The following is a 27,687-nucleotide window of genomic DNA, read 5'->3' as shown; positions in this document are numbered from 1 at the left end:
CGGCATCCACCTTCCCCAGAGTCTCGCTGATTGTTGACGCGAGTCCCTCCCCACTTGCCCTGAAGCTTGGGGACCACTAGGTTATAATTTGTGGCGTCCGAGCCCTCAGTTCTCCCCCTACTTCCCACAAGATGACGTTCTGGGCCTGCAGGGGAGGCTGCCAGCCGGGGGCTGCGTCTGGGCCTCATTCCCCTAGAGGACGTCTGCTCCCAGCCTCCTGCCAGGCCTCCCAGGCCCCAGAGGATGTGTTTCAGTTAAGCGGCCCCTGGCTGGGCTTCCTAAGTTCCAGTTACAGGTAATTCCAGAGACTGGCCTAGCCTGGGAACACGAGGGGATTAGAGGGTGTACTGGGCGTGGGGGGGGCGGGAGGGCCGGGGGGGCCGGACGTGGAGCCACCTGCTGACCTGAGCCAGGGAACCGAGTCCATACTGAGGTGGGGCAGCCCCAGGACCTCCGAGGTGCCCACATGTCCCCTGGCTTGGGGAAAAGCTGGGGGACCAGAATGGGACAGAGGAGCTCATGTGGGGCAGGGGTCCTGTCCGGAGCCACCGTCGGCGCAGCGCCCTGTTCAAGCCTGGCCCTGTGGGGACGCCGGGGAGGGTGGGCCGGGGCTGGGAGGGGCTGCACCTGCCTGGGTGCTGAGGCATCCTGAGGAGGGCGGCTTTACTGAGGGCTCAATAAAGATAACCCACAGATAGCCTGAGTCAATATTCCCAGTGGCCCCTCCGGAGCCCCCACACCTGTTTTCTTGATAAACTGGCAAATGCCCCACCCTCCCCTCACCCCTCCCCTGCTCTCCCCGCCTCTGCCGCTCCTGCTGGGCCATATAAGGCCCGGACCCCTGCCCCAGTTGCTCTCCCTCCCACCTTTCTGAGCCACCATGGGGCTGCCGCTCGCCCTCCTGGTGGCCGTGGGCCTGGCCCTGAGCTCCCCCGGGGCCGCAGAGCTCCAGAGAGGTGAGAGGTGACAGGAAGGCCAGGGCGGCCCCGAGGAGAGGCTCTACCTGGGAGTAGTGTCCCTCCCTGCCCAGCCTTTGGGGTGCACCACTGGGGTCGGGGGTCCTGCCCACCAAGCCCTGCAGACTTTGGGTACAGGGAAGGAAGGAGGGAGGGTGGTCTTGGGTTCGTGCCCTCCCTTTGATGGCGATCTCCTGGCCAGAGCGTGTGTCTGGAATGTGGTGCCTTCTGGAAACACCTGCGTGCGGCAGGCAGGGGCAGCCAAGAGGGGCCGGCTGCCAGGGACCCTCGGAGGGCCGAGGCCAAGACGGCCCTTCTGCAGAGTGGGGTGTTGGACACACGATGAAGGGGTCATTCCAGAAAAGACTGGTGACGTAGGCAGGGGACGTCTCCATCTGACGCGGGTTGGGGGAAAAAGCCCCCAGAGGGGAGCTGGCCTTGAATATTCAGATGCGATGTGGGCACCGCCTGAGGGTGCACGGACTCCGGCCATGACAGGGCAGGGGACCCCGGGCTGGGCGGACAGGGTACGTGGGCTTCCGGAAAGCCCTTCTGTCCCCACTGCCTGCCTGGTAGATCCCATGCCAGGCTGGGACGTGAGGGTGTGGCAGTAGGAGATGTCCTTTCGGGCGGCTGAGACCCCCCGGGCGGGGTGACCAGGGTCCAGCAGGGGCCACTCCAGCAGGACAGCCTCACGGAGGGCGCTCGGAGGGTGGCTGCTGGGCGGGCCTCGTGATAGGCCTCCTGGGGGTGCAGGCTGCTCACCCCCGCACGCCCCTGCTCCCCCAGAGGGCAGGACCCGGAACCACGGCCATAGCGTCTGCAGCACTTGGGGCGACTTCCACTACAAGACCTTCGACGGCGACCTCTTCCGCTTCCCCGGCCTGTGCGACTACAACTTCGCGTCCGACTGCAGGGGTTCCTACAAGGAGTTCACGGTGCACCTGAAGCGGGTCTCTGGCCGCGACGGGGGGCGCCCCGGGCTCGAGTACATCCTGCTGACCATCAAGGATGACACCATCTACCTCACCCGCCAGCTGGTTGTAGTGAACGGGGCCATGTGAGTGTGGCTGGGCGGCGACCCCCAGTGGGGGTGAGGGGCTTCCTGCCCCTCCCCTGGGGGCCCCAGGTAGCACCCAAGCTCCAGTTACAGAAGGGGGAGCCGGTGGGAGCCCCTCCCACTCCCAGGCCATTGTCCCCCATTGTCTCTGGAACAATGAGGCTGTAAGCTGCATTCCTGCCCGGCCTCCACGGCTCTGTCCTTTGTCTCCCCCAGTCCCCGCAGGCTGGGCACAGACCGGGGGCGAGCTAGCACCTGGGCCAGCCCTGGTCAGGGGGTGGGCAGAGCCCGGCTCTGAGGACAGGCCCCTGCAGAGGGGGTGCGGACAGGGAGACAGGCAGGCAGGGGGTGGACGGGGGCTGTGCCGCCGGGGTCCAAGCCGGCCCAGAGGGCGGCCACGCTGTTTGTGCTCCCCACACACCGGCTGGGAGCTGAGGACTCCCACGCGCGGCCTCAGGCCCTCCCGTCCCCTGGGACGGAGGGATGGCAGAGGGCCTGCTGTGGTGGGCGGCTCGGTGGGCTGGCGAGTGAGTCCTGCCCCGAACCTCTGCCCCAGGGTCAGCATGCCGCACTACAGCTCCGGGCTGCTCATCGAGAAGAATGACGCCTACACCAAGGTCTACTCCCGTGCAGGACTCACCCTCATGTGGAACCGCGAGGACTCACTCATGGTGGGTGCGGCCCCTCCTGGGGCCTGGGGCCAGGTGCCTCCTGCAGGCCTCTGGGGTCCGAGGGGAGCGCAGGCGCCCGGGGCCCAACCCTTGTCATGGTGGGTTCCGTGTGGGCCGGCAGCGCTGTGGGGGAGCCCTGGTGGGGCCGTGCAGCCCTCCCCGGGTGGGGAATCTCAGGGAGAGGGGAGCTGGGCTCGCCCTTTCCCCGCCCAAGCCCCTCCTGGTCCTCGATAACCCCTGCCTCCAGCACCGCCCGGCTGACTCCAGCCCTCCCACCGTGCCCAGTGCCACTCGGAGGCGACGCTGAGGCCAGCCCGGCCGTGGGAGGCTCACCCCGGCCGCCGTGGCTGTGGTCCTGCTGGGCCCCGGCCCCTCACCCGCCCCTCCTCCCCCAACAGCTGGAGCTGGACAGCAAGTTCCGGAACCACACGTGCGGCCTCTGCGGGGACTACAACGGCCTGCAGACCTACTCCGAGTTCCTGTCCGACGGTGAGGGCCTCCTCCGGGGCCTGGCGGGGGCGGTGGGGGTGGCAGGTGCGGTGGGGGTGGCAGGTGTGCAGGCTCTGGGCGCCTCCGGCTGACGGCACCCCATGCCCCCAGGCGTGCTCTTCAGTGCCATTGAGTTTGGGAACCTGCAGAAGGTCCATAAGCCCGAGGTGGTGTGTGACGACCCTGAGGAGGGGCCGGCCCCAGAGTCCTGCTCCGAGCACGTGAGTCAGGGCCAGGGCGGGGGGGTTTGCCGGGGGGGGGGCTGCCATGGGTGTTGAGGGAAGGGGTGGGCGTGGGCCGTCACCGAGCCCCGCTCCACGTGTCTGTAGCGCGCCGAGTGCGAGGAGCTGCTGGCGGCCTCGGCCTTCGAGGACTGCGAGGGGCTGGTGCCGCGGCTGCCGTTCGTGCAGGCCTGTGTGCAGGACCGCTGCCGCTGCCCGCACGGCCCCTCCTGCGCCTGCAGCACCCTGGCCGAGTTCTCCCGCCAGTGCTCCCACGCCGGCGGCCGGCCTGGCAACTGGAGGACCGCCGAGTTCTGCCGTAAGCTCCACGGGGTGGCCGGCATGGCCCTAAGTGGGGTGCTATCGGGGGGACGTCCTGCTCCGCTGCCCGCCGCACTCCCCTACCCTGGGCGTGTGTGCCCGCTCAGGGACCTGCCCTTGCCCTTCTAGCCAAGAGCTGCCCCGGGAACATGGTTTACCTGGAGAGCGGCTTGCCCTGCGTGGACACCTGCTCCCACCTGGAGAGCAGCCGCCTGTGCGAGGAGCACCGCATGGACGGCTGTTTCTGCCCGGAAGGTGTGCGCCCCGGAGGCCACGGGACGGGCTTGGGGGTGGGGGCGTGGCCCCGATGTGGCCCCCTGAGGCCGGTGCACCCTGGAACCGGGCTGGGGGGGCCGGCCACAGCGCCAGAAGTGAGGTGCAATGCCCCCCTCCCTGGCAAGTGTGAAAGACCCCCCTCCCCTTAAACGCATGCCGTGGTGGCTTTGGGGAGTCTGGGCGGGGCTCCTTCCTGGTCATCGCTCTGTGGGCTCTCGCCCTCTTGCCCCACTCTCAGAGCCTGGAGGTCCCCCGGAAGGCGGTCCGGAGGCCAGGCTCCTGCAGCACGGGGAGGGGGCACAGGTGCTACCCAAAGGAGCAGGAACAGGGGAAGGAGCAGCTGGGGCCCCACCTCGGGGTCACCCCACCTTTCACACACCAGCCCGGGGCTCTGGCCCCACCGGTGGGAGTCCCAGTGTGGGGATTCTGGGCTTCCTGAGGCCGGCCAAGTGTAACATCGCGTCCCGCACCGTCCAGGCACCGTGTACGATGACATTGCAGGCAGTGGCTGCATCCCTGTGAGCCGCTGCCACTGCAGACTCCACGGGCACCTGTACTCGCCTGGCCAGCAGCTCAGCAGTGACTGCGAGGAGTGGTGGGTCCGGGGCCCGGGGGCCTGGGGGGCAGGGCTGCAGGGCTGGGGGCAGGGCTGGCGGTCCGAGGGGCTGGGGGGCAGCGCTGAGCCTGCTGTGTGTCCCACTGCCCACAGCGTCTGCACCGCCGGCCGCTGGGTGTGCAAAGACTTGCCGTGTCCAGGCACCTGTGCCCTGGAGGGCGGCTCCCACATCACCACCTTCGACGGGAAGAGGTACACCTTCCACGGGGACTGCTACTACGTGCTGATCAAGGTAGCTGGCCGGGTGGCGGGTGGGTGGGCTGAGGTAGGGCTCGGCCCCGCATCGGGCTCCCTACCAGTCACTGCCATCGCCCCGTGCCCGGCAGGGCGACCACGACTCCTACGCCCTCCTGGGTGAGCTGGCCCCCTGCGGCTCCACGGACAAGCAGACCTGCCTGAAGACGGTGGTTTTGTTGGCGGACAACAGGAAGAACGTGGGTGCCCCCACCCCCTTCTGGCACCCCAGGGCCCCCCAGGGCCCCCCAGACCCTCTCAGCGCAGCCGTCCCCCCGCCCTCCTGCAGGTCGTGGCCTTCCAGTCGGACGGCGGCGTGCTGCTGAACGAGCGGCCGGTGAACCTGCCCCATGTGACCAGTGAGTCCCTCCCCGGGAGCGCCTGGCAGGTCGGGGGCTGCGGGCAGGAGGGCGGCCCCGAAGCTCCAGAGCCCCCGCTGACCGGCCGCAACGCCCCTGTCCCGCAGCCAGCCTCTCTGTCTTCCGGCCGTCCTCCCGCCACCTCATGGTGAGCACCGCTGTGGGTCTCAGGCTGCAGGTGCAGCTGGAGCCCGTCATGCAGCTCTTCGTGACGCTGGACCGGGCCGCGCAGGGGCGTGTGCAGGGTAAGTGTCGCGCTCGGCTGGCCCCCCTCAGAGGCCCTGCTCGGGGACCGCCTCCCCCCCCCCGCCCCTTCCCAACCCTGTGCTGCCCCTCAGGCCTCTGCGGGAACTTCAACGGCCTGGAAGGGGACGACTTTAGGACGGCCGGCGGGCTGGTGGAGGCCACGGGGGCTGGCTTTGCCAACACCTGGAAGGCCCAGTGGAACTGCCATGACAAGCTGGACTGGCTCGACGACCCCTGCTCCCTCAACATCGAGAGCGGTGAGGCTCGGCCTTGTGGGGCGTGCGGCAGGGGTGGGGGTGGGTGGAGGCCGGTGGCCAGCCCGCGCACCTGCTGCCTTCTGCCACGTGGCTGGTTTATGGTGGCCCACAGTGGCTGCCCGCCAGGAGACACAGCAAAGGGGCCGGGCCTGCTCCTTCATCGCTGGGTGGCGGCCCTCGTCCCGGGGCTGGTGCCGTGCCGTGTCCCCCCCCAGGCCAGGGGAGGTCGCGGGAGGGGAGGTGGTGGGGACCCCACCTTCTGAGGGGGTGGTCTTGCACTGGAGGGAGGGGCCCGGGTGACCAGGCAGCTGGGCTCAGGGGATGAGCCGGAGGGGACCGCCCCTGCTAAGGTCCTGACACCCCCTCCAGCCAACTACGCTGAGCACTGGTGCTCCCTGCTGAAGAAGACGGAGACCCCCTTTGGCAGATGCCACTCGGCCGTGGACCCCTCAGACTATTACAAGGTGTGTGGGTCCCGCACACACACCACTCACCACCTGATCTGGGCCCGCACAGTGTGCTGTGTGCCCCGGGCTGGGCCTGACCCCAGCCTGCAAGGCTGCTCCTGGGGAGTGTTGAGCATGTTCGCGTAAGCACATGCGTGTGTGTGTATGCGTGTGTCTGCCTGTCACACAGGAATGTCAGTCTGTGTGTAAATGTGTACAGGTGTCACTGTGTGTGCGTGCCTGTGAGTGCATTTGTGGTTGTGTGCTCGCGGTATCTGTGTGTGCACTCCTGTGTGCGCGTGTGTCTGTATGTGCACGCGGGGTCCTGTGTGTGTGCACGCCGGTGTGTGCAGGTGGCTGTGTGTGCACGCGAGGGTGTGCCCACCTGCTTCCCCCATCACGGCCTGTCTCCTTCGCCCCAGAGGTGCAAATATGACGCGTGTAACTGCCAGAACAGCGAGGGCTGCATGTGTGCCGCTCTGTCCTCCTATGCCCGCGCCTGTGCCGCCAAGGGTGTTCTGCTGTGGGGCTGGCGGGAGCAAGTCTGCAGTGAGTGCCGTCCCTGGAGGCATCCGGGTGCCCTGGGGCAGGAGGGGTTGGCCCACTGCTCTCTTCGTGAGGGGCTCCCTGGGGGTGGGGACTTCCGGGGACCCTCGTGGGCCCCTTGGCTGGACAGGCCTCTGCCTCTCCCAGACGGGAGTGGGATGCTCGGGAGCGGCCGGCGGGGAAGGGAGCTGAGGTCGCCTCTCCGCGCCTCACGCCGCCCCTCCCATCTCTGCAGACGAGGACGTGGGCTCTTGCCCCAACTCCCAGGTGTTCTTGTACAACCTGACCACCTGCCAGCCCACTTGCCGCTCGCTCTCCGAGGCCGACGCGCACTGCCCACAGGGCTTCGCACCCGTGGATGGCTGCGGCTGCCCCGACGACACCTTCCTGGACGAGAAGGGCCGCTGTGTGCCCCTGGCCAAGTGCTCCTGCTACCACCATGGCCTCTACCTGGAGGCCGGGGAGGTGGTGCTGAGGCAGGAGGAGCGCTGGTAGGTGGCCCGGGCTGGGAGGGGGAGGGCCCACGTCCTCGCGCCACTGGCGTGTCCCCCCCCCACCCCGTCCCCTGCCCGCCAGGAGCCAGGCCCGCTCACCTCCGCCCTCTTCCCGTCAGCGTGTGCCAGAACGGGAGACTGCACTGCAGGCAGGTCAGGCTGCTCGGCCAGAGTAAGTAGGCCCCGCCCCCACCCTGTCCTCGCAGGCCCCCACCCCAGCTTCCATTGAGCTGAGGTGGCCCCTCTGTCCCCCAGGCTGCTCGGCCCCAAAGATCTACGTGGACTGCAGCAACCTGACAGCCCTGACCGTCCAGAGCTCGCGGCCCACCAGCTGCCAGACTCGGGCTGCCGGCCACGTGTGTGCGGGGGTCCGCCATGGGGGAGGGCGGACGCAAGCTTCCTCACTGGCCCTGGGGTCTGGCTGCCGGGTCCCGCACATGCATGGGCCAACTCGGCCCTCCCCGTCCCAGGGGTCCCCGCCCAGTCCATGGAGGGCTCGGGGCCGTGTGGCGACCCCTGGCCGGCAGCCCGCGCCTATCTCCCGGGCCAGTGGTGAGCCCGAGAGAGAGAGGACAGAGGTCGGGTGGGCAAGGGACAAAGGGGTGTCTGCAGTGCGAGAAGAGGGGGCGTCTCCAGGAGAGGCCGGCTTGGCCATTGGGGCCTGAAGCCTACTGTCCCGCCCTGCAGTATCGGACGGAGTGTGTCAGCGGCTGTGTCTGCCCAGACGGGCTGTTGGATGATGGCCGTGGCGGCTGCGTCAAGGAGGACGAGTGCCCGTGTGTGCACAACAAGGACCTGTACTCCCCCGGGGACAAGATCAAGGTGGACTGCAATACCTGGTACGTGGTCTGGCCTGGCGGGAGTGTGCGATGGGGGCGCGGGGGGGCATGCTGCACACAGACGAGGGCGTGGAGGCCGGGCTCGTGCGCTGCTGGTGGGGTCGTTCCCGTGGCGCCCTCGCAGCCAGGCCGCCCTCTGAGCAGCGGGGAGGATCTGGGCCCCTGCGGCCTCTTCAGGCCCCCTTCCCGCTCTCCACAGCACCTGCCAGCAAGGGCGCTGGGCGTGCACCGAGTCCGTGTGCCACGGCTCCTGCTCCATCTACGGGAGTGGCCACTACGTCACCTTCGACGGGAAGTACTACGACTTCAACGGGCACTGCTCCTACGTGGCGGCTCAGGTGAGGCCCAGTCCATCCCGGCCCTCGTCCCGCGGCCCCGCACCGCACTCTGAGCCGCCGTCAGCCCGGCGAGGGGGCCCCGTTGGAGGGGCACAGTTGGGGCCCAGCCCTGCCTCCGACTCCTATGCTTTGACCCTCTCGCGCCACACGGGGAGCGAGTGGCTTGTGCGTGGGGTTAAGGGCCCTCGCCTCGTGGTTACCCCTCTTACCGAGGAGGGCTGCGTCTGTGTGGAGCCCAGCTGGGGTGGGGCCGGGGTCACCGGTGGCCTGGCCGGTCTGGCTTACGTCCTCTGTGGGCCCCCAGGACTACTGCGGCCAGAACTCTTCCTCGGGCTCCTTCAGCATCATGACTGAGAATGTCCCCTGTGGCACCACGGGTGTCACCTGCTCCAAGGCCATCAAAATCTTCTTGGGGGTGAGTGCCTCCAGACCCTGGGGAATGCGTGAGCCCTCGCGGCTCCTTGGACGTGGCCAGTGACAGGGCCTCTCCCCTGGGCACAGAGGACGGAGCTGAAACTGGAGGACAAGCACTGCCTGGTGATTCAGCGGGACACGGGCCACCACGTGGCCTATACCACGAGGGAGGTAGGCCAGTACCTGGTGGTGGAGGCCAGCATCGGCGTCATCGTCATCTGGGATAAGAAGACCACCATCTTCATCAAGCTGGCCCCGTCCTACAAGGTGCGCGGCAGCCCTCACCTGCCCCCCCCGCCCCCCCAGATCCCCCCCAGTCCCCCACCCTCTCCCACTCAGTCCCCCTGTCCCCCCAGCCTGCTCCCGGAGCACCCCCAGCCCCCCAGTCCCACGGCTCTCTGTCTCTGCAGGGCCGGGTCTGCGGGCTGTGCGGGAACTTTGACCAGCGCTCCAGCAACGACTTCACCACGAGAGACCACATGGTGGTGGACAGCGAGATGGACTTTGGGAACAGCTGGAAGGAGGCCCCCACCTGTCCGGACGTGAGCGTCACCCCGGATCCCTGCACCCAGAACCCGCGCCGCCTCTCCTGGGCCAAGAAGCAATGCAGCATCATCAAGAGCCCTGTCTTCAGTGTCTGTCACAGCAAGGTGGGGGGCTGGGCCTGGGGGCGGGGCCGGGCGGACTGAGGGCAGGGCTGGACCTGGGGGCAGGCCCAGGGCACATAGAGCCTTCTCCCGCAGGTGGACTCTAAGCCCTTCTACGAGGCCTGTGTCCACGACTCCTGCTCCTGTGACGTGGGTGGGGACTGTGAGTGCTTCTGCTCAGCCGTGGCCTCCTACGCTCAGGAGTGTACTAAGGAGGAAGCCTGCGTGTTCTGGAGGACGCCGGACCTGTGCCGTGAGTGTCCGCCTGTCCTGGAGCAGGGGGGCTATGCTGTGTGGGGACAGCAGTCCTCACTCATGAAGTGATGGGTTATCGGGGTCTCCTTGCCGCCTCCCTGGCCCCAGGGGCTGAGTGTCGCTCCTCAGAGGCTGTGCTGGCCTGGCCTCGGCCCTCCCTGAGTCTGACCCCCATCCCCGCCCCTGCAGCCATATTCTGTGACTACTACAACCCCCCAGACAAGTGTGAGTGGCACTATGAGCCCTGTGGGAACCGCAGCTTCGAGACCTGCAGGACCGTCAACGGCATCCACTCCAACATCTCCGTGTCCTACCTGGAGGGTAAGCGGGCCTCGGCGCGGAGGGACGCTGTCCCCATGCGGCTGGGGACCCGAGGTCCAGGTGGACCAGGCCCACCGTGCTGCAGAGCGTGTCCCACGAGCTTAGAGAGACAGAAAGAATCCGGGAGTGGACGGGCCCCCAGGAAGCTGCAGATCAGCCCAAGACAGGGGGTCTCGGACTCCAGGTCTGGCAGACTCTGCAGGGCCTTGGAGCTGAGAACCAGGGGCATGAGGGAGTGAGCCTGCTATGGGGAGGGAGCATCCTATCCCATGGGAGGAATGCGGGGTCAGGAGGCTGGGAGGGGGTGCTGGCTGTCTCTTTGGCCATCTGGCAGTGTGTGAGGCCCTGTGTGGAGGGGGTCCGGTCCCCTGTCCTTTTGTTCCCTGGCCTTCCCGGAGGAGCATCCTGGAGAGAAGGACCTGCCATGGTGGGGACAGTGGGTGGGGTCTGGTGGCCGTGGGATCCTCTGCCATGGTCCAAGCCCCATGCCCCGTGTCCTGTGCCTGCCAGGCTGCTATCCCCGGTGCCCGGAGGACAGGCCCATCTACGACGAGGACCTGAAGCAGTGCGTCACGGCGGACCAATGTGGCTGCTATGTCGGGGACACACGCTACCCACCTGGAGCACCTGTTCCCAGCGAGGAGGACTGCCAGTCTTGGTACCCGAGCTCAGCCCGCTGGGGTCCGGGGGTGCGCCAGACGCGCGTGCACACACACATGCACGCACAGCCACATGCACGCGCACACGCGTGGGCCGACACAGAGCCCCACGGGCACACCGTGGGAGCCGGGCAAGCTCCCATCTACAGGCAGAGGACCTGGGGCTGGGCCTGGGGCGCTGAGGGTGGGAGGTGGAGGCCGGGAGGCCAGGAAGGGCACGTCCTCGTGCTCTGCAGCTGGATTCTTGCTTTCCAGCGTGTGTACCAACGCCTCGAAAGTCGTCTGCCAGCCAGAAGAAGGTGAGCTGCCCCCCGTGTCTACCCCAGCGCAGCGGCCCCCAGGAGAGCCCCCAGGCTGCCTGCTCTGGACTCTGGGGGCAGGGCTCCGTCTCGCCCTCCCTGGGCCTGGGGCTCCCCAGGGGCCTTTCCCGGCTGGCTCTGACTCGCAGCAGCCTCCCCAGGCTTGTGACGGCTGCTGAGGCCACCTCTGTGCCGTCCGGCTTCTGTGCCCTGATGGGGGGCCCTGTCGGTGGAGTCCCGAGGGGGCATTGGTCTGGCATTTGTGGGGGCTAAGGGATGCCTGGGGGGTTCTTGACAGTCTCTGTCCTTTTCCTGCCACATTGACCTTGGTCTCTGTCCGGCTCTCCAGGGAAGATTCTCAACTACACCCAGGATGGCTTCTTCTGCTACTGGGAGATCTGTGGCCCCAACGGGACGGTGGAGAGACACTTCAACATCTGTGTATCCACCACCTCCCGGCCGCCTTCCACCACGATCCCAGTCACCTCCAGCAGCCCCCTCACCACCACCACCACCCCGACTCCCACCCCCTCCCTGACCCCCAGTACAGGTAAGGCCCCAGGGCCACGCATCCCTCACCCCTAGAGCACCTGCCTTGCCCTGAGCCCAGTGGAAGCGGCCCTTCTAGGGGCCAAGAGGGGGGCAGGGGGATGGGTCGCAGTGGGCTCTCACCTCTGCTTATGGGCTGGAGGTGACAATGATGGGCGTCTCAGCTCAGGGGGTGTTCCGGGGCCCCTGGCCTTTCACCTTAAGATGCCAGCCGGCATCACAGCCACACCCCTGAGCCCAGACTGCAGTGAAGGACCTGGGGACACTTCCTGGGGACACTTCCTGGACCAGCAGGGGAATACCCCCGAGGCTGTCTCTGAGAAAGCAGACAAATGTCCCAGACTCCCATGCACTCAGTCTTGCTGAGGTGGCAGCCACCGCCGGACAAGCCACTGGGGCATGCATGGAAAGAGGAAAGAGGAGGAAAGAGGAAGTTGTAAAAATGAAAAAGATTTTTAAACATGTCCAACTAGCTGCTGACAGGCTTCTTTCCCTCCCCGTTCTTCTGTGGGTCTGCCCTCCACCCCAGAAACTCCAGGTAGGTCCTAGGCAGCCCCCATGCTGGGTGGGCCAGGAGGAAAAGGGAACCTTCCGGGAGACCAGCTGTGGGGCTGGGTGGCTGGTGCCACTCCCTTGTGCAGAGACAGTGCCCTCAGCGGTCCCCGGGCTTAGCGCTGGGAGCAGACTGGCTCTGGGTGAGAGCTCTGTCGGGCAGGAGTCCAGACCAGGCCCCTTCCCATGGGCCTCCTCACCACAATGGGTGACTCTTCCTGGATTTACTTTTTTTGGGCACTGAGGCCGGGGCCTGTCACCCAGGTGTGGCACGAGTGGCTGTTCTGTCTCTGGGGCTCAGCGTTCAGCGCGGGACCGTGTCCGGCTCTCTACTCTCTAAGCTGGCTCTTTGGCCATGATAGGAAGGGCAGTCATGGAGACTCTGGCCTCTCTGAGTCCCAGGGAGCTCCCTGGAAGCGGTGTCCAGGGTGGGGACCAATCTTGGGTCTTCCTTCCTTAGGGCCATGCTGTTTCTGGTCCGACTGGATCAATGAGAACCACCCCAGCACGCACAGCAGCGGTGGCGACCGGGAGACCTTTGACGGCGTCTGTAGGGCCCCTGAGGACATCGAGTGCAGGCTGGCTGTGGAGCCTCACCTCAGCTGGGAGCAGGCGGGCCAGAAGGCGCAGTGCAATGTCACCTTCGGGTTCGTTTGCTACAATGAAGACCAGTTTGGAAATGGGCCATTTGAGGTCTGTTACGACTATGAGATTCGCGTCAGTTGCTGTGTGCCGATGGATGAGTGTCCCCCATCCACGACCACGGCCCCCACGACTACTCCCACCACCACCACCACCACCACTACCTCCACACCTACGCCAGAACCCCCGACTACCACCACCACTACCACCACAACCACGCTGACCACCACGCCCACCCCCACGCCCACCACCACGCCGCCCACCACGCCCACCACCATGCCAACCACCAGCACCACAAGCACAGAGCCGCCGACCACCAGCACCAGCACGCTTACCCAAGAAGTAAGCACCTCCTCAGCGCCACCAAGTACTCCGTGTGTGCCTCAGTGCATATGGACAGGCTGGGTGGATTCCGGTAAACCGAACCCTTCTAGACCAGGTGGAGATATTGAATCGATTCAGGGCCTCTGTAATGAAGGCTGGGCAGCCAACATCTCCTGCAGAGCTGTGATGTTTCCCGACATTCCCATCGAAGAACTTGGGCAAAAGTTGGTATGCAACACCTCTGTTGGGCTGGTGTGCAGAAATGAAGACCAGGAGCCGGGGGGCATCACACCGCCCATCTGCTTCAACTATGAGATCAATGTCCAATGCTGTGGATTGATAAATTACTGTATTTCCACGCTGCCTCCTGCCAGCACCTCGATCTTGAACCCCACAATGACTATGACTACAACCATGGGTACCCTGACCCCGACCCCCACCACAACCACCACCACGGGAACCCCGACCACCACCACCCCTACCACCACCACCACAGGCACCCCGACGCCGACCCCTACCACGAGCAAGGGCACACCAACCACCACTCCCATTATCACCACCACCACGGGCACCCTGACTTCGACCCCCACCATCAGCACCACCACAGGCACCAAGACCACAACACCCACCCTGACCACTACCACAACCACCACGGTGACCCTGACTTCAACCCCCACCATCAGCACCACCACGGGCACCGAGACCACAACGCCCACCCCGACCACAACCACGACCACCACCACAGTGACCCCGACTTCGACCCCCACCATCGGCACCACGGGCACCGAGACCACAACGCCCACCCCGACCACCACCACCACCACCACCACAGTGACCCCGACTTCAACCCCCGGCATCAGCACCACCATGGGCACCGAGACCACAACGCCCACCCCGACCACCACCACAACCACCATGGTGACCCCAACCTCAACACCCACCATCAGCACCACCACGGGCACCAAGACTACAACGCCCACCCCCACCACGACCACCACAGTGACCCCGACTTCAACCTCCACCATCGGCACCACCACAGGCACGAAGACCACAACACCCACTCCGACCACCACCACCACCACCACCACAGTGACCCCGACTACGACCCCCACCATCAGCACCACCATGGGCACCGAGACCACAACGACCACCCTGACCACCACCACGACCACCACGGGCACCGAGACCACAATGCCCACCCACACCACGACCACCACAGTGACCCCGACTTCAACCCCCGCTATCAGCACCACCATGGGCACCGAGACCACAACGCCCACCCCGACCACCACCACAACCACCATGGTGACCCCAACCTCAACACCCACCATCAGCACCACCACGGGCACCAAGACTACAACGCCCACCCCCACCACGACCACCACAGTGACCCCGACATCAACCTCCACCATCGGCACCACCACAGGCACGAAGACCACAACACCCACCCCGACCACCACCACCACCACCACCACAGTGACCCCGACTACGACCCCCACCATCAGCACCACCACGGGCACCGAGACCACAACGCCCACCCTGACCACCACCACGACCACCACGGGCACCGAGACCACAATGCCCACCCCCACCACGACCACCACAGTGACCCCGACTTCGACCCCCACCATCAGCACCACCACGGGCACCGAGACCACAACGCCCACTCCGACCACCACCACCACCACCACCACAGTGACCCCGACTACGACCCCCACCATCAGCACCACCACGGGCACCGAGACCACAACGACCACCCTGACCACCACCACGACCACCACGGGCACCGAGACCACAATGCCCACCCACACCACGACCACCACGGTGACCCCGACTTCAACCCCCGCTATCAGCACCACCATGGGCACCGAGACCACAACGCCCACCCCGACCACCACCACAACCACCATGGTGACCCCAACCTCAACACCCACCATCAGCACCACCACGGGCACCAAGACTACAACGCCCACCCCCACCACGACCACCACAGTGACCCCGACATCAACCTCCACCATCGGCACCACCACAGGCACGAAGACCACAACACCCACCCCGACCACCACCACCACCACCACCACAGTGACCCCGACTACGACCCCCACCATCAGCACCACCACGGGCACCGAGACCACAACGCCCACCCTGACCACCACCACGACCACCACGGGCACCGAGACCACAATGCCCACCCCCACCACGACCACCACAGTGACCCCGACTTCGACCCCCACCATCAGCACCACCACGGGCACCGAGACCACAACGCCCACCCAGACCACCACCACCACCACCACATTGACACCGACTTCGACCTCTACCATCAGCACTGCCACGGGCACCGAGACCACAACGCCCACCATCACCACCACCACGACCACCACGGTGACACCGACTTCGACCCCCACCATCGGCACCACCACGGGCACCGAGACCACAACGCCCACCCAGACCACCACCACCACCACCACCACAGTGACCCCGACGTCGACCCCCACCATCAGCACCACCACAGGCACCGAGACCACAACACCCACCCCGACCGCCACCACCACCACCACAGTGACACCGACTTCAACCCCTACCATCAGTACCACCACGGGCACCGAGACCACATCGCCCACCATCACCACCACCACGACCACCACAGTGACCCCGACTTCGACCCCTACCATCAGTACCACCACGGGCACCAGGACCACAACACCCACCCCGACCACCACCATGACCACCACGGTGACCCCGACTTCAACCCCCACCATCAGCACCACCACGGGCACTGAGACCACAATGCCCACCCCCACCACGACCACCACGGTGACCCCCACTTCGACCCCCACCATCAGCACCACCACGGGCACTGAGACCACAACGCCCACCCCCACCACAACCACCACGGTGACCCCGACTTCGACCGCCACCATCAGCACCACCACGGGCATCGAGACCACAACGTCCACCATCACCACCACCACAACAACCACAGTGGCCCCGACTTCGACCCCCACCATCAGTACCACCACGGGCACCGAGACCACAACGCCCACCCCCACCACCACCACTGTGACCCCGACTTCGACCCCCACCATCAGCACCACCACAGGCACCGAGACCACAACGCCCACCCAGACCACCACCACCACCACCACCACAGTGACCCCGACTTCGACCCCCACCATCGGCACCACCAAGGGCACCGAGACCACAACGCCCACCCCGACCACCACGACCACGACAGTGACCCCGACTTCGACCCCCACCATCGGCACCACCAAGGGCACCGAGACCACAACGCCCACCCCGACCACCACCACTACCACCACCACAGTGACCCCAACTTCGACCCCCACCATCGGCACCACCACGGGCACCGAAACCACAACGCCCATCCCCCCCACCACCACGACCACAACAGTGACCCCGACTTCAACCCCCACCATCAGTACCACCACGGGCACCGAGACCACAACGCCCACCCCAACCACCACGACCACCACAGTGACCCCGACTTCGACCTCCACCATCAGCACCACCATGGGCACCGAGACCACAACGCCCATTCCCACCACCACCACGACCACCACAGTGACCCCGACTTCAACCCCCACCATCGGCACCACCACGGGCACCGAGACCACCACTCCCATCCCGACCACCACAACTACCACAGTGACCCCGACTTCGACCCCCATCATCAGTACCACCACGGGCACTGAGACCACAACTCCCACCCCCACCACCACGACCACCACGACCACCACCACAGTTACCCCGACTTCGACCCCCACCATCAGCACCACCATGGGCACCGAGACCACCACTCCCATCCCGACCACCACAACTACCACAGTGACCCCGACTTCGACCCCCATCATCAGTACCACCACGGGCACTGAGACCACAACTCCCACCCCCACCACCACGACCACCACGACCACCACCACAGTTACCCCGACTTCGACCCCCACCATCAGCACCACCATGGGCACCGAGACCACCACTCCCATCCCGACCACTACCACTACCACGGAGACCCTGACTTCGACCCCCACCATCGGCACCACCATGGGCACTGAGACTACAACACCCACCCCGACCACCACGACCACCACAATGACCCCGACTTTGACCCCCACCATCAGCACCGCCACGGGTACCGAGACCACAACGCCCACCCAGACCACCACCACGACCACCATGGTGACCCCGACTTCAACCCCCACCATCGGCACCACCACGGGCACCGAGACCTCAACGCCCATCCCCACCACCACCACGACCACCACAGTGACCCCGACTTCAACCCCCACCATCGGCACCACCACGGGCACTGAGACCACAACGCCCACCCCCACCACCACGACCACCACCACAGTTACCCTGACTTTGACCCCCACCATCAGCACCACCACGGGCACCGAGACCACCACTCCCATCCCGACCACCACCACTACCACGGTGACCCCGACTTCGACCCCCACCATCAGCACCACCATGGGCACCGAGACCACAACACCCACCCCCACCACGACCACCACAGTGACCCCGACTTCGACCCCCACCATTGGCACCACCACAGGCACCGAGACCACAATGCCCACCCCGACCACCACGACCACCACAGTGACCCCGACTTCAACCCCCACAATCAGCACCACTACGGGCACCAAGACCACAACGCCCACCCCCACCACCACCACGACCACCACGGTGACCCCGACTTCGACCTCCACCATCAGTACCACCATGGGCACTGAGACCACAACGCCCACCCCCACCCCCACCACGACCACCACAGTGACCCCGACTTCGACCCCCACCATTGGCACCACCACAGGCACCGAGACCACAATGCCCACCCCGACCACCACCACCACCACAGTGACCCCGACTTCAACCCCCACAATCAGCACCACTACGGGCACCAAGACCACAACGCCCACCCCCACCACCACCACGACCACCACGGTGACCCCGACTTCGACCCCCACCATCAGTACCACCACGGGCACTGAGACCACAACACCCACCCCCACCACCACGACCACCACCACAGTTACTCTGACTTCGACCTCCACCATCAGCACCACCACGGGCACCGAGACCACAACGCCCACCCCCACCACCACCACGACCACCACAGTGACCCAGACTTCGACCCCCACCATCAGCACCAGCGTGGGCTCTACACCTGCAGGTAAGACCACCATCCCCAAACCCAGACCTGAGCCCTCCTTTCCTTCAAACTCTCAGTTCACCTTTCCTGCTTCCACAGAATCAACTACGCTTCTGACCAGCAGGACAGCCATCGTGGAGATTTCCAGCACACTCTCTCCCTCTCCGCCAACCGAACCGAAGGGCACTACCACTGGGGGCACCTCGGCCTCCCCTCCGCCCTTGCCCGGGAGCACCACTCCAGGCACGTAATGGGCACGGAGACTGTGTGCTTGTGGTGTGCTCAGACCCCTTAGTCTAGGCGAACGAGCTTTCCTGCCAGGGAGCCGTACGGCTTCTCACATGTGAGGTGCTGCTCCCCGCGCTGCTCGGGGAGGGGGCTCCCCAGCGAGGGTCCGGCACTCCTCACTTGCATGGCAGACTGGCCACTGAGCGTTGAGGGAGCTGCTGACCATCAGGCTGTGTGTGAGCGGCAGAGCTAAGGGCTCCCCACTGCCCCCCTAAGGTGTCTTTCCACAGGCACAGCTGCCTGAGGTCCTTGTTCCTCGGTCCTTGGCAGAGTGATGGGCACCAGGGCAAAGCAGCCTAGGGAGGGGGCCCCACTGTGGCATGTGGGGCCGTGGGGAAAGGCGGCTGCCGGCCAGGTGCCCTAGGGACCCTCCTTCTGCCACCACTTGTGTCTGCACCTCCCACTAGGGCTTCGGAGGGAAGCTGGTCAGCACGATCTCAGCGGGACCGATGTTGTGACCATGGCTTCCGCCTCCCCGCCGGGGACCTAACACTGTGGAATGGTGGGCCCTGCTCTCCTTGCCCTCCCTCGAGGCTGAGAGCCAGGAGAGTGGACGATGGCCTTTCCATGCCACGTGCCACGCCTCGAGCGGGTTTTTTGCAAGGAGGCGGCATTTGCCATCAGGCTCCTGGGGCCTCTCAGAGAGTGGTGCCGTCAGCTCCGCCCTGAAGTCTCCATTCCTCCAGGCCCGCAGACCTCTGGCCCCACCTCCTTGAAGACCACGCCTACCAGCGAGACCACCACCGGGCCCCCCTCGCCCACCCCGGGAACCCCCTCCACACCCACTCGTACGACTGCGTCCACGACCACCACAGGAACCCCCAGGCCGCCCACGTCTTCCAGGCCCCCAACCGCCAGCACCACGACCTCCTATGTGCCCACCCCCACCCTGACTCCGATCTCCACCCCCAACGTCGGCGTGAGCACGAGCACGAGCATGGTCAGGTCCTCCACTCAGGTCGGCTGCTGCGTTTTGAACGAAACATACTTCGCACCAGGTAGCCCAGCTTCTCACTCGGGCTCTCTGGTGACTGGCTGGTGGGGCTTCGGCCTCTGCTTTACCAGGGCTGAGGGGTCAGGTGTGAGTCGAAACCAGGAGCTCGTGGGGGAAGCTGGATGCTGGGTGTGGGCAGCTGTCCCTGTGGTCAGCCCCTTTTGCTGCAGCCGTGTGTCAGGGACGTGGGGGTGGGTGGCCTCGTGGGGACGCGCCTGAACACCCCGGTAGCCAGCCCTGTCTGGACAGTGGGGGACCGGCCTCTCCCCCCGCAGGCGAGATGGTGTACAATGGCACGCACGGGGATACCTGCTACTATGCGAACTGCTCGGTGTCCTGCACCATTGAGATCTTCAACTGGTCATGCCCGTCCACGCCCTCCCCGGCACCCACCCCTTCCAAGCCGACACCCACCTCAACACCCAAACCACCCACGCCCACGGCATCGAGCACAGTGGCCACCACCAAGCCCCCTGGGTGCCCGGACTTTGATCCTCCCAGACAGGTCAGTGTGCCGTGGGCAGGTTTTTGTCCCCTTGGTACCAAGCACACGCACCGGGCCACCAGGCGTCTGGAGCCCAGGCGCTGCCTTTCCGCGGGTCACCCCAAGGCGCCCCTGTCTCTGCAGCTGCACCACTGGCCTGGGCGCAGGATCCGCTGGAGCCCCCGCGTCTCCCCCAGCCTCCCTTGCTGCGGGGAGCTGGCTGGCAGTGAGCCGGCGTCCCGCACGGGGTGCCCGGCGGCTTGGCCTCCCGCGGGGGTGGGAGGGGGTCCCGGCCGGTGCCCCTGAACCGCGCCCTCCCGCCGCAGGAGAATGAGAAGTGGTGGCTGTGTAACTGCACCATGGCGATCTGCAAGTACAACAACACCGTAGAGCTCGTGAAGGTGGAGTGCGAGGTCCCGCCCAAGCCCACCTGTGCCAACGGGCTCCAGCCCACGCTCGTCTACAGCCCCGACGAGTGCTGCCCGCACTGGGAGTGCGACTGTAGGTCCCCCCGAGGCGCGGGACCCTCGGTGGGGGGGGGTGGCTGCAGGGTCTGAGGCCCTTGGGTGCGGGGCCTGGGCTGGACGCCGTGGCTGCCTGCGGTGGGCTTCCTGCTCGCTGCCGCTCCTCGGCAGAGGGTCCGGGGGCGGGAGGGGCTTGCCTGGGAGGGACGGCCACCCCTGCAGAACGGCGCTGCTCCTGGGCTCAGAGCCTGGGTCTTCTGGCTCCAAAGCGAGACTCTGTCCCACAGAACGGGCTTGGATGCCCCGCACGCCCCAGGAACCGGGGTTCCTGCTCGCAGTGCCCGTCCGGCCGGGGTTCCTGCCGGCTCCTGCCCCCAGTGCCGCCTAGGCCTGGGGCTCGGCGTGGCTCAGCAGCGCACCCTCCACAGGCTACTGCACGGGCTGGGGGGACCCGCACTATGTCACGTTCGACGGGCTGTACTACAGCTACCAAGGGAACTGCACGTATGTGCTCGTGGAGGAGGTGACCCCCACGCTCGGCAACTTCGGCGTCTACATCGACAACTACCACTGTGACGTCAACGACCGGGTGTCCTGCCCCCGCACACTCGTGGTGCGCTACCAGTCCCAGGAGGTTCTCATCAAGACCCTGCAGATGAGGCCCATCAAGGTCCAGGTGCGCGGCCAGGTCGGGGACACCCACGCAGGCTGCGCCGTGCGCCCGCGCCCTCATTCCGTGGTGGCCCACGCTGTCCCCTGACCTCCCAGCTCATGTTCCACCACCAGCCTGAGCCCCAGGTCTCTGGGAGGAGTCCCCTTCCCGAGCACGGCGCTGGCCACACACTCGCATGGGGCTGCTTGTGTCCTGGAGCCGGGAGCCTCACCCTCAGCCCCGGCGTCTCCCGGGCCTCTGAGTGCAGTGTCCTTGTGACCTCCCCCCGGGGACTGGCCAGGACAAGTCTGGCGAGAGCGATGGAAACAAAGTGGGAAAGGGACCAGGGCAGGCGCCAGGGAGCCAGGGGACAGGCTGAGGTCCGCCCACTGGACGCACCGGCCTGAAAACAGGCAGGGGAGGGATGATCCCAGGTGCCCTGGGAGGAGGTCTCGGCTTGCCCCGACTCACCCCTGTCAGACCCACGAGGCTCTGTTTCCCGAGTGGCCAGGTTGAGGCCAGCTGAGGGTCCCCCACCTGCCCGCTGGCTGTCCTGACCCCGTGTCCGGTCACAGGTGCAGGTCAACAGGCAAGTCGTGGCCCTGCCCTACATGAAGAACGAGCTGCACGTGTACCAGTTGGGCATCAACTACGTGGTGGAGATCTCCAAGCTGGGCGCCCTCATCACCTACAACGGACTTTCCTTCTCCATCACGCTGCCCCACCGCCTGTTTGGCAACAACACCAAGGGCCAGTGCGGTGAGCCCCGGCCCCATGGGCTCCTTCCTCTGGAGGGCGGCTCGGAGGTGGGGGCTGGGTGAGAGCTCCTGCCGGCCCCACCGTGGTTCTCCTGCTCCCAGCTCGGGGCCCCCTGGGAAGAGGCCGATGGGAGTCTTGTCCCATCGGTGCCCTTGGCCCCGGCCTGACGGTCTCCGGGGGCCCCAGGCTGGAGAAGGGGAGGGTCCGGGGGCGGGTGTGTACGACGTGGGCTCCTTCCCCACACAGGCACGTGCACCAATGACACGGCAGACGACTGCACGCTGCCCAGCGGGGAGATCGTGTCCGATTGCGGATTGGCGGCTGACCAGTGGGTGGTGAATGACCCCTCCAAGCCACACTGTCCTCACACCAGCGTCACCACCAAGCGTCCGGCCATCACGCCACCAGGGGCCAGCACCACCTCCCGCAAGGACTGTGCCTCTCCTCTCTGCGAGCTCATCAGAGACAGGTGCCCCTGCTGGTCCCTTGCGAGCTGCAGGGTCGGGGTCGGGGTCTCGGGGAGCGGTGGCCTCTCGTGCTGTACCCCCGTCTGCAAAGAGGAGCTGAGGCCCAGGGCTGAGCACGGGGCCGGGACGTCCGGGGCAGTCAGGGTGCCGTGGGCAGGTACTAGGTTGCGGAGGGCCCAGGACCGGGGCTTCTCATGTCTACGGGGCTGAGCTGTCTTGTCACACAGCCCCGCGCCTTTTCTGACCTCCTGATCTCTCCTGCCTCGGTGGGACTGGCTGAGCTGCAGGCTGCAGGGAGAGCGCTCAGGGCTGGGATCCGGGAGAAAGCCCAGAGCGAGCGGCCATGCGAGTGAGGGCCTTGTCCCCAGAGCTGCGCGAGTTGAGTCTGGGGGACTCCCTGGGGTTGCAGGTGGGGGTCCCGGCACCTGGCAGCCACCTAGCTTGGAGCCCCCTCACCCCCCAGGCCGCCCCCCTTTCCTGAGGTTGCGCAGTCACTCCCTGGGCACTGTCCTCCCATGGGCGCCTGTTTTGGGGGGATGCAAGCTGAGCCAGGCTCCAAGAGGGCCTCCGGGTGGAGGCACTGGGTGGGTGGGGAGGGCTGGCCGGAGCATGACCCACCCCTCCCCCACAGCTTGTTTGCCCCGTGCCACGCCGTGGTGCCCCCCAAGCATTACTACGAGGCCTGCGTGTTCGACAGCTGCTTTGTGCCCGGTTCAGGCCTGGAGTGTGCCAGCCTGCAGGCCTACGCCGCCCTCTGTGCCCAGGCCAACATCTGTGTCGACTGGAGGAACCACACCCACGGGGTCTGCTGTGCGTGTCCCCCCGCCCCAGACCTGTGGCCCGTGGACCCGACGGGTCTCCAGCTTCCCTGGATGCCGTGTCTGGCCTGAAGCTACACGGGGGGGCGGGAGGGCCGGGTGGGCAGGGAGCGCATGCAGGCCTGGGCCTTGGGGCGGGAAGAAGGGCGGGCTGGGGGTGCCGGGGGCCTGGGGCTCCAGCCAACCTGGCTAGGCACCTGGGCACCTGCGTCCCAGCTCAGGGATGGCGTGGGGGGCTGAGGTGGGCAGCGCTGGGCGGCTGGTCACCCTCGGTGGGCACAGGAGAGGCTGGGCAGGCCTGTCCCTTGCCAGGGGTCCCACGGGCCCTCCCTCCAGACTCCGGCTCCTCTGATCCCCTCTCCCTCCCGCAGTGATGACGTGCCCGCCTCACAGGGAGTACCGGGCCTGCCGCCCTGCAGATGAGCCCTCCTGCGAGTCTAGTGCAGCTGCTCTAAGGTACGCAGGGAGAGCCAGCTCGCCCTACGGGCGTGCGTCAGGGTGGCAGACGCTGTCGGGGTGTCGTGGTCCCGCGTGCCTGGCCCCTGCCTGTGCACACACCCATCTCGTGATGTCCTCCCCTCCAGGCCCATAGCGCAGAAGAATGCCCGCCTGGTGGAAGGCTGCTTCTGTCCTGAGGGCACCATGAACTACGCCCCGGGGTTCGACGTCTGTGTGGAGATGTGTGGTACGGCGCCTGCCCACATGGCTCGGCGAAGCCCCCCGGGTCCTGTGGCTCTGGGCTCCGCTAACGGACTTGTGTTCTCTTCCTCCTCAGGCTGTGTGGGACCTGACAACGTGCCCAGAAAGGTCGGCCCTTCCTTCTGGTGCTGGGATGGGACTCACCCACACACCCGGAGTCTGGGGGCTAGAGCAGGTCGCACACAGGAACCTGGGAGTCTCAAACCCTGAGTCCTGTCGTTCAAGTCCTAGAAGGCTGAGCCAGCAGGGGTGTCCCCTGGGTGCTCCCACCCCCCAGCCATCTCCCATCTCCCACCCTGCCTCTCCATCCCCCCTTCCTCCTTCCCTCTCTTTCTTTCCCTCCTTCTACCCATCCACGCCCTCACCCAGCCATCCTCTATCCCTTTGTCTGTCCAACTGTCCACCCACACCTCGGTCGTCAGATGCTCTGTCCAAACCCAACATGACATCTTGGCCACGGCGGTGTTGTCCGTGTCTTCCACGTGTGGTGGATTTCTTAGTTCTATCCCATGAACCCCCTACACACATGTGACGATTTGCCACGTGCCAGGCCCGTGGGGGTAAATGCTAGGAGTGGGTCATGGCTGTGGTGTCAGTGATGCAGCCCCGTGTGCGGGGAGGCGGGGAGGGCACAGGTGTCCCCCAGGACCCTCGGCACCACTCCCGGCTGAGTGCTTTCGCCTGGCTGGCAGCCCCAGCGCGTGCAGAGGGGGGTGAGGGGGCAGGCGCTGTGACCCCAGCCCGCCTACTTTCTCCCCCCAGTTCGGAGAGCACTTTGAGTTCGACTGCAAGGATTGTGTGTGCCTGGAGGGCGGCCGCGGCATCATCTGCGAGCCCAAGGAGTGCCACCAGGAGCCGGTCACGTGCACGGAGGACGGCACCTACCCGCTCACCGAGGTCAACCCCGCCGACACCTGCTGTAACATCACGTCCTGCAGTAAGGGCCCCGGCGCCGTCCTCACCTCCCCACCGAGCACGCGCCTCTGACCTGGGGGCCCGCGGGGGCTGGGCCAGCAGGGCGCGTCCCCCCGAGCTGCGTGTGGAAGGGGGCTGCAGCCTGCAGGCCCTGCCCTTCCTACCGCGTCCTCCGTCCCCCACAGAGTGCAACACCAGCTTGTGCCAGGGGAAGCCGCCCAAGTGCCCGCTGGGCTTTGACGTGAGCAGCGAGACCAGACCCGGGAAGTGCTGCCCGTCCTACTCTTGTGGTCAGTGGGGCCTGGCGGTCGGGGAGCCGCGGGGGGTCACCTCACATGGTACATACGCCCAGCCCAGGCCTGAGGGCCTGTGTGTCGGCTGCGGGGTCAGGTGGTCCCACCTCACCCCCGTCTCCATTCTCTTCCTCCAGTGCCCAAGGGGGTGTGTGTTCACGGGAATGCTGAGTACCAGGTGAGCCCCGGGCCGAGGGGCGGTCCCGGGCTGAGGGGTGGTCCTGGGCCAAGGGGGGGTCCAAGGCTGAGTACCAGGTGAGCCCCGGGTGGAGGGGCAGGCAGAGTGCCCGGGGGACGGGGGTGCCCGCCGTGGGACTTCCACGCTGTGCGTCGGGCCTGTGGACGACCCTCCTGCAGCAGGCGGGAGGCGTGGGCAGGGCCCGGCCTCACCGGCCTCCCTGGGCCCCCAGCCGGGGTCTCCAGTGTACTCCTCCAAGTGCGAGGACTGTGTCTGCACCAACCGCACGGACGGCGGCACAAAGCTCAATGTCATCTCCTGCACCCACGTGCCCTGCGACGACAACTGCAGCCCCGTAAGCCACCCCTGCCCCTGACGGCCCCCGCCCGGCTCCCGGTGCCTCTCCTGCCCGCCCCGACCTGAGCGTGTGTGTCCCACAGGGCTTCGAGCTGGTGGACGTGCCCGGGCAGTGCTGCGGCAAGTGTCAGCAGACCCACTGCATCGTCAAGAGACCCGGCACGGAGACCATCATCCTGAAGGTGCGCAGGGAGCCCTGCCGGCTCGCAGCGCACACGTCCTGCCTCTCCACACGGGGGGTCCTACTCCCGGCAAAGGCTCTGGGGGACCTTCCTGCCTCTGCAGCCTCTGGGGCTCCAGGAAGCCCTGGGTTCGTGGCCACATCCGTGCACTGTCTGCCCCCCATCCCGTGGATCCCTGCTCTCTGCAAGGACACTGGTGGCTGGATTAAGGGCCGCCCATGTCACCCACGATGGTCTACTCTCCTGACCTCTAACGTTATCACATCTAGAAACACCTTTCTCTGCACGAGGGCCCATCGGCAGGTGCCGGGGGTGTGGATGTGTCTGTGGACTGCAGGCTGGAAGTTGTCCCGGGGCCCCTCCTGGGTGTCCCCTGCCCAGTGGCTCGGGGCCCACCGGCCGGGTGTCCTGCTGTCCCTTACCACACTGCCTTCTGCCCTGCAGCCCGGGGACATACGTCACGACCCCACCAACAACTGCACCTTCTTCAGCTGCGTGAACGTCCACAACCAGCTCATCTCCTCCGTGTCCAACATCACCTGCCCTGACTTCGACCCCAGCATCTGCCTCCCAGTGAGTGGGGATCCCCAGGGCCAGTCCGTCCTCGTCCCTCCACACCCTGTGGCAGGAGGGGGCTGCTCACTGTTGGGGGGCGGTGCTGGGTCCTAGGCTCACTTTCCTTCCCTCCAGGGCTCCATCGTGTTCATGCCGAATGGATGCTGTAGGAAATGTGAGCGCCAGCGGCCGGGCGGGGCGGTCCGGCCGGGACCCTGGAGCGGGAGAGGCCGGGGGATGGCGTCTTTGCCTCTGTCCACTGGACACTGAATTTGAGGGCATCATCCGGGGTGCCCTGCGGGCTGGGGGGCAGCCGAGGCCGGGCGCGATTGGGGAGGGAGAAGCAGCGGTAGGGAGGAAGCCGTGGGCCCCTGAAGGTGTGGAGAACCCCTGCCCCGAGCTCCCCCAGACCCTCTCCCAGAGCTTCTGCCCCCTCCTGCCAGGCATCCCTCGGAATGAGACCAGGATCTTCTGTTCCACCGTCCCCGTGACCAAGGAAATTTCTCACTCCGGCTGCACCAAGAAAGTCGTGATGAACTCCTGCTCTGGGTCCTGCGAGACCTCCGTCAAGTGAGGCCCAGGCCCTGGGGGGGCGGGGCGGGGCCCCCACGCCTGGGAGCGGCTCCTCACCGCGGCTCTCCCCCCCGCCCCAGGTACTCGGCCGAGGCCCAGGCCCTGGACCACCAGTGCTCCTGCTGCAAGGAGGGGCGCACCAGCCAGCGGGAGGTAGAGCTGAGCTGCCCGGACGGCAGCTCGCGGAAGCACAGCTACACCCACATCGAGAGCTGCTCCTGCCAGGACACCGTGTGCGGGCTCCCGCGGGCTCAGCGCAGGGCCCCCGGCCGCGAGCGGCGCGCCAGCCCCCGGGGCCTGCACCCGGGGAGGGACTGAGTGCGGTCCCGCCGCCAGGACCACCCCCCGCCATCCACCCGCTGCCCTCCCGCTGGCCTCTGAGCTCCCTCACCAAGCGGCCTCCTCTTGGCCGATATTTATTTTCTGAGTCTTTGTTTGATTCTTCGCTTTCCCAAATAAACTCGGGCAGACGCTGTGCCGGTGTGTTTCAGTGGGGGCCGGGCTCTGGGTGGCTGCGGTGGGGCGAGCGGGTGAGAAGGCCCGGGGGGACAACCCCAGTGACCGCCTTCCCCAGGTCACCTGCGGAAGCCCTGTCCTGTCCTGCTCTTGGCACGTCGCACAGCCGGGGCAGAGCAGGTGGCCCCTCTGGGAGGACTTCCAGTTTTGACTGCACAAAAGGGCTGTGTGGTGTCTTATAGGCTCGGGGCGTGTGTGCACGTGTGACTCGAGTGGGAATGTGCACGCGTTTGCACCTGCGCGAGGGGCCGTGCCTGGCCCGGGGTCTCTCGGACGCGAAGAGCCT

At 66.5% G+C, this 27,687-nt stretch overlaps 1 protein-coding gene across 1 annotated transcript; it reads left to right on the top strand.

Annotated features, from left to right (window-relative positions):
- Positions 1–841: 841 nt before the first annotated feature.
- MUC2 (mucin 2, oligomeric mucus/gel-forming) lies at positions 842–27,360 on the top strand. Its single transcript, XM_047692670.1, has 52 exons — positions 842–956; positions 1,746–2,016; positions 2,573–2,687; positions 3,086–3,176; positions 3,288–3,397; positions 3,506–3,716; positions 3,848–3,973; positions 4,472–4,589; positions 4,704–4,842; positions 4,937–5,044; positions 5,134–5,203; positions 5,311–5,448; positions 5,542–5,706; positions 6,076–6,170; positions 6,575–6,701; positions 6,934–7,189; positions 7,312–7,364; positions 7,448–7,548; positions 7,880–8,031; positions 8,231–8,369; positions 8,674–8,784; positions 8,871–9,050; positions 9,194–9,433; positions 9,527–9,683; positions 9,875–10,006; positions 10,517–10,664; positions 10,921–10,964; positions 11,314–11,514; positions 12,025–12,051; positions 12,526–13,044; positions 13,078–13,454; positions 13,512–14,120; positions 14,466–14,595; positions 19,167–19,493; positions 19,765–19,994; positions 20,300–20,474; positions 20,866–21,113; positions 21,665–21,848; positions 22,095–22,317; positions 22,947–23,125; positions 23,505–23,589; positions 23,718–23,818; positions 23,909–23,940; positions 24,595–24,769; positions 24,933–25,037; positions 25,178–25,218; positions 25,451–25,573; positions 25,659–25,757; positions 26,202–26,330; positions 26,448–26,487; positions 26,756–26,882; positions 26,966–27,360. Exons 1-52 carry the CDS (start codon positions 881–883, stop codon positions 27,201–27,203), a joined length of 8,397 nt encoding a protein of 2,798 aa, XP_047548626.1. The 5' UTR covers positions 842–880; the 3' UTR covers positions 27,204–27,360.
- The last annotated feature ends 327 nt before the right edge of the window (positions 27,361–27,687 follow it).

This window comes from Lutra lutra, chromosome 10, assembly GCF_902655055.1.
Source record: "Lutra lutra chromosome 10, mLutLut1.2, whole genome shotgun sequence".
In the NCBI taxonomy this organism is placed as follows: domain Eukaryota; kingdom Metazoa; phylum Chordata; class Mammalia; order Carnivora; family Mustelidae; genus Lutra; species Lutra lutra.
Note: the sequence above shows the minus strand (reverse complement) of the source record. Positions and strands in the feature narration are given on the sequence as shown.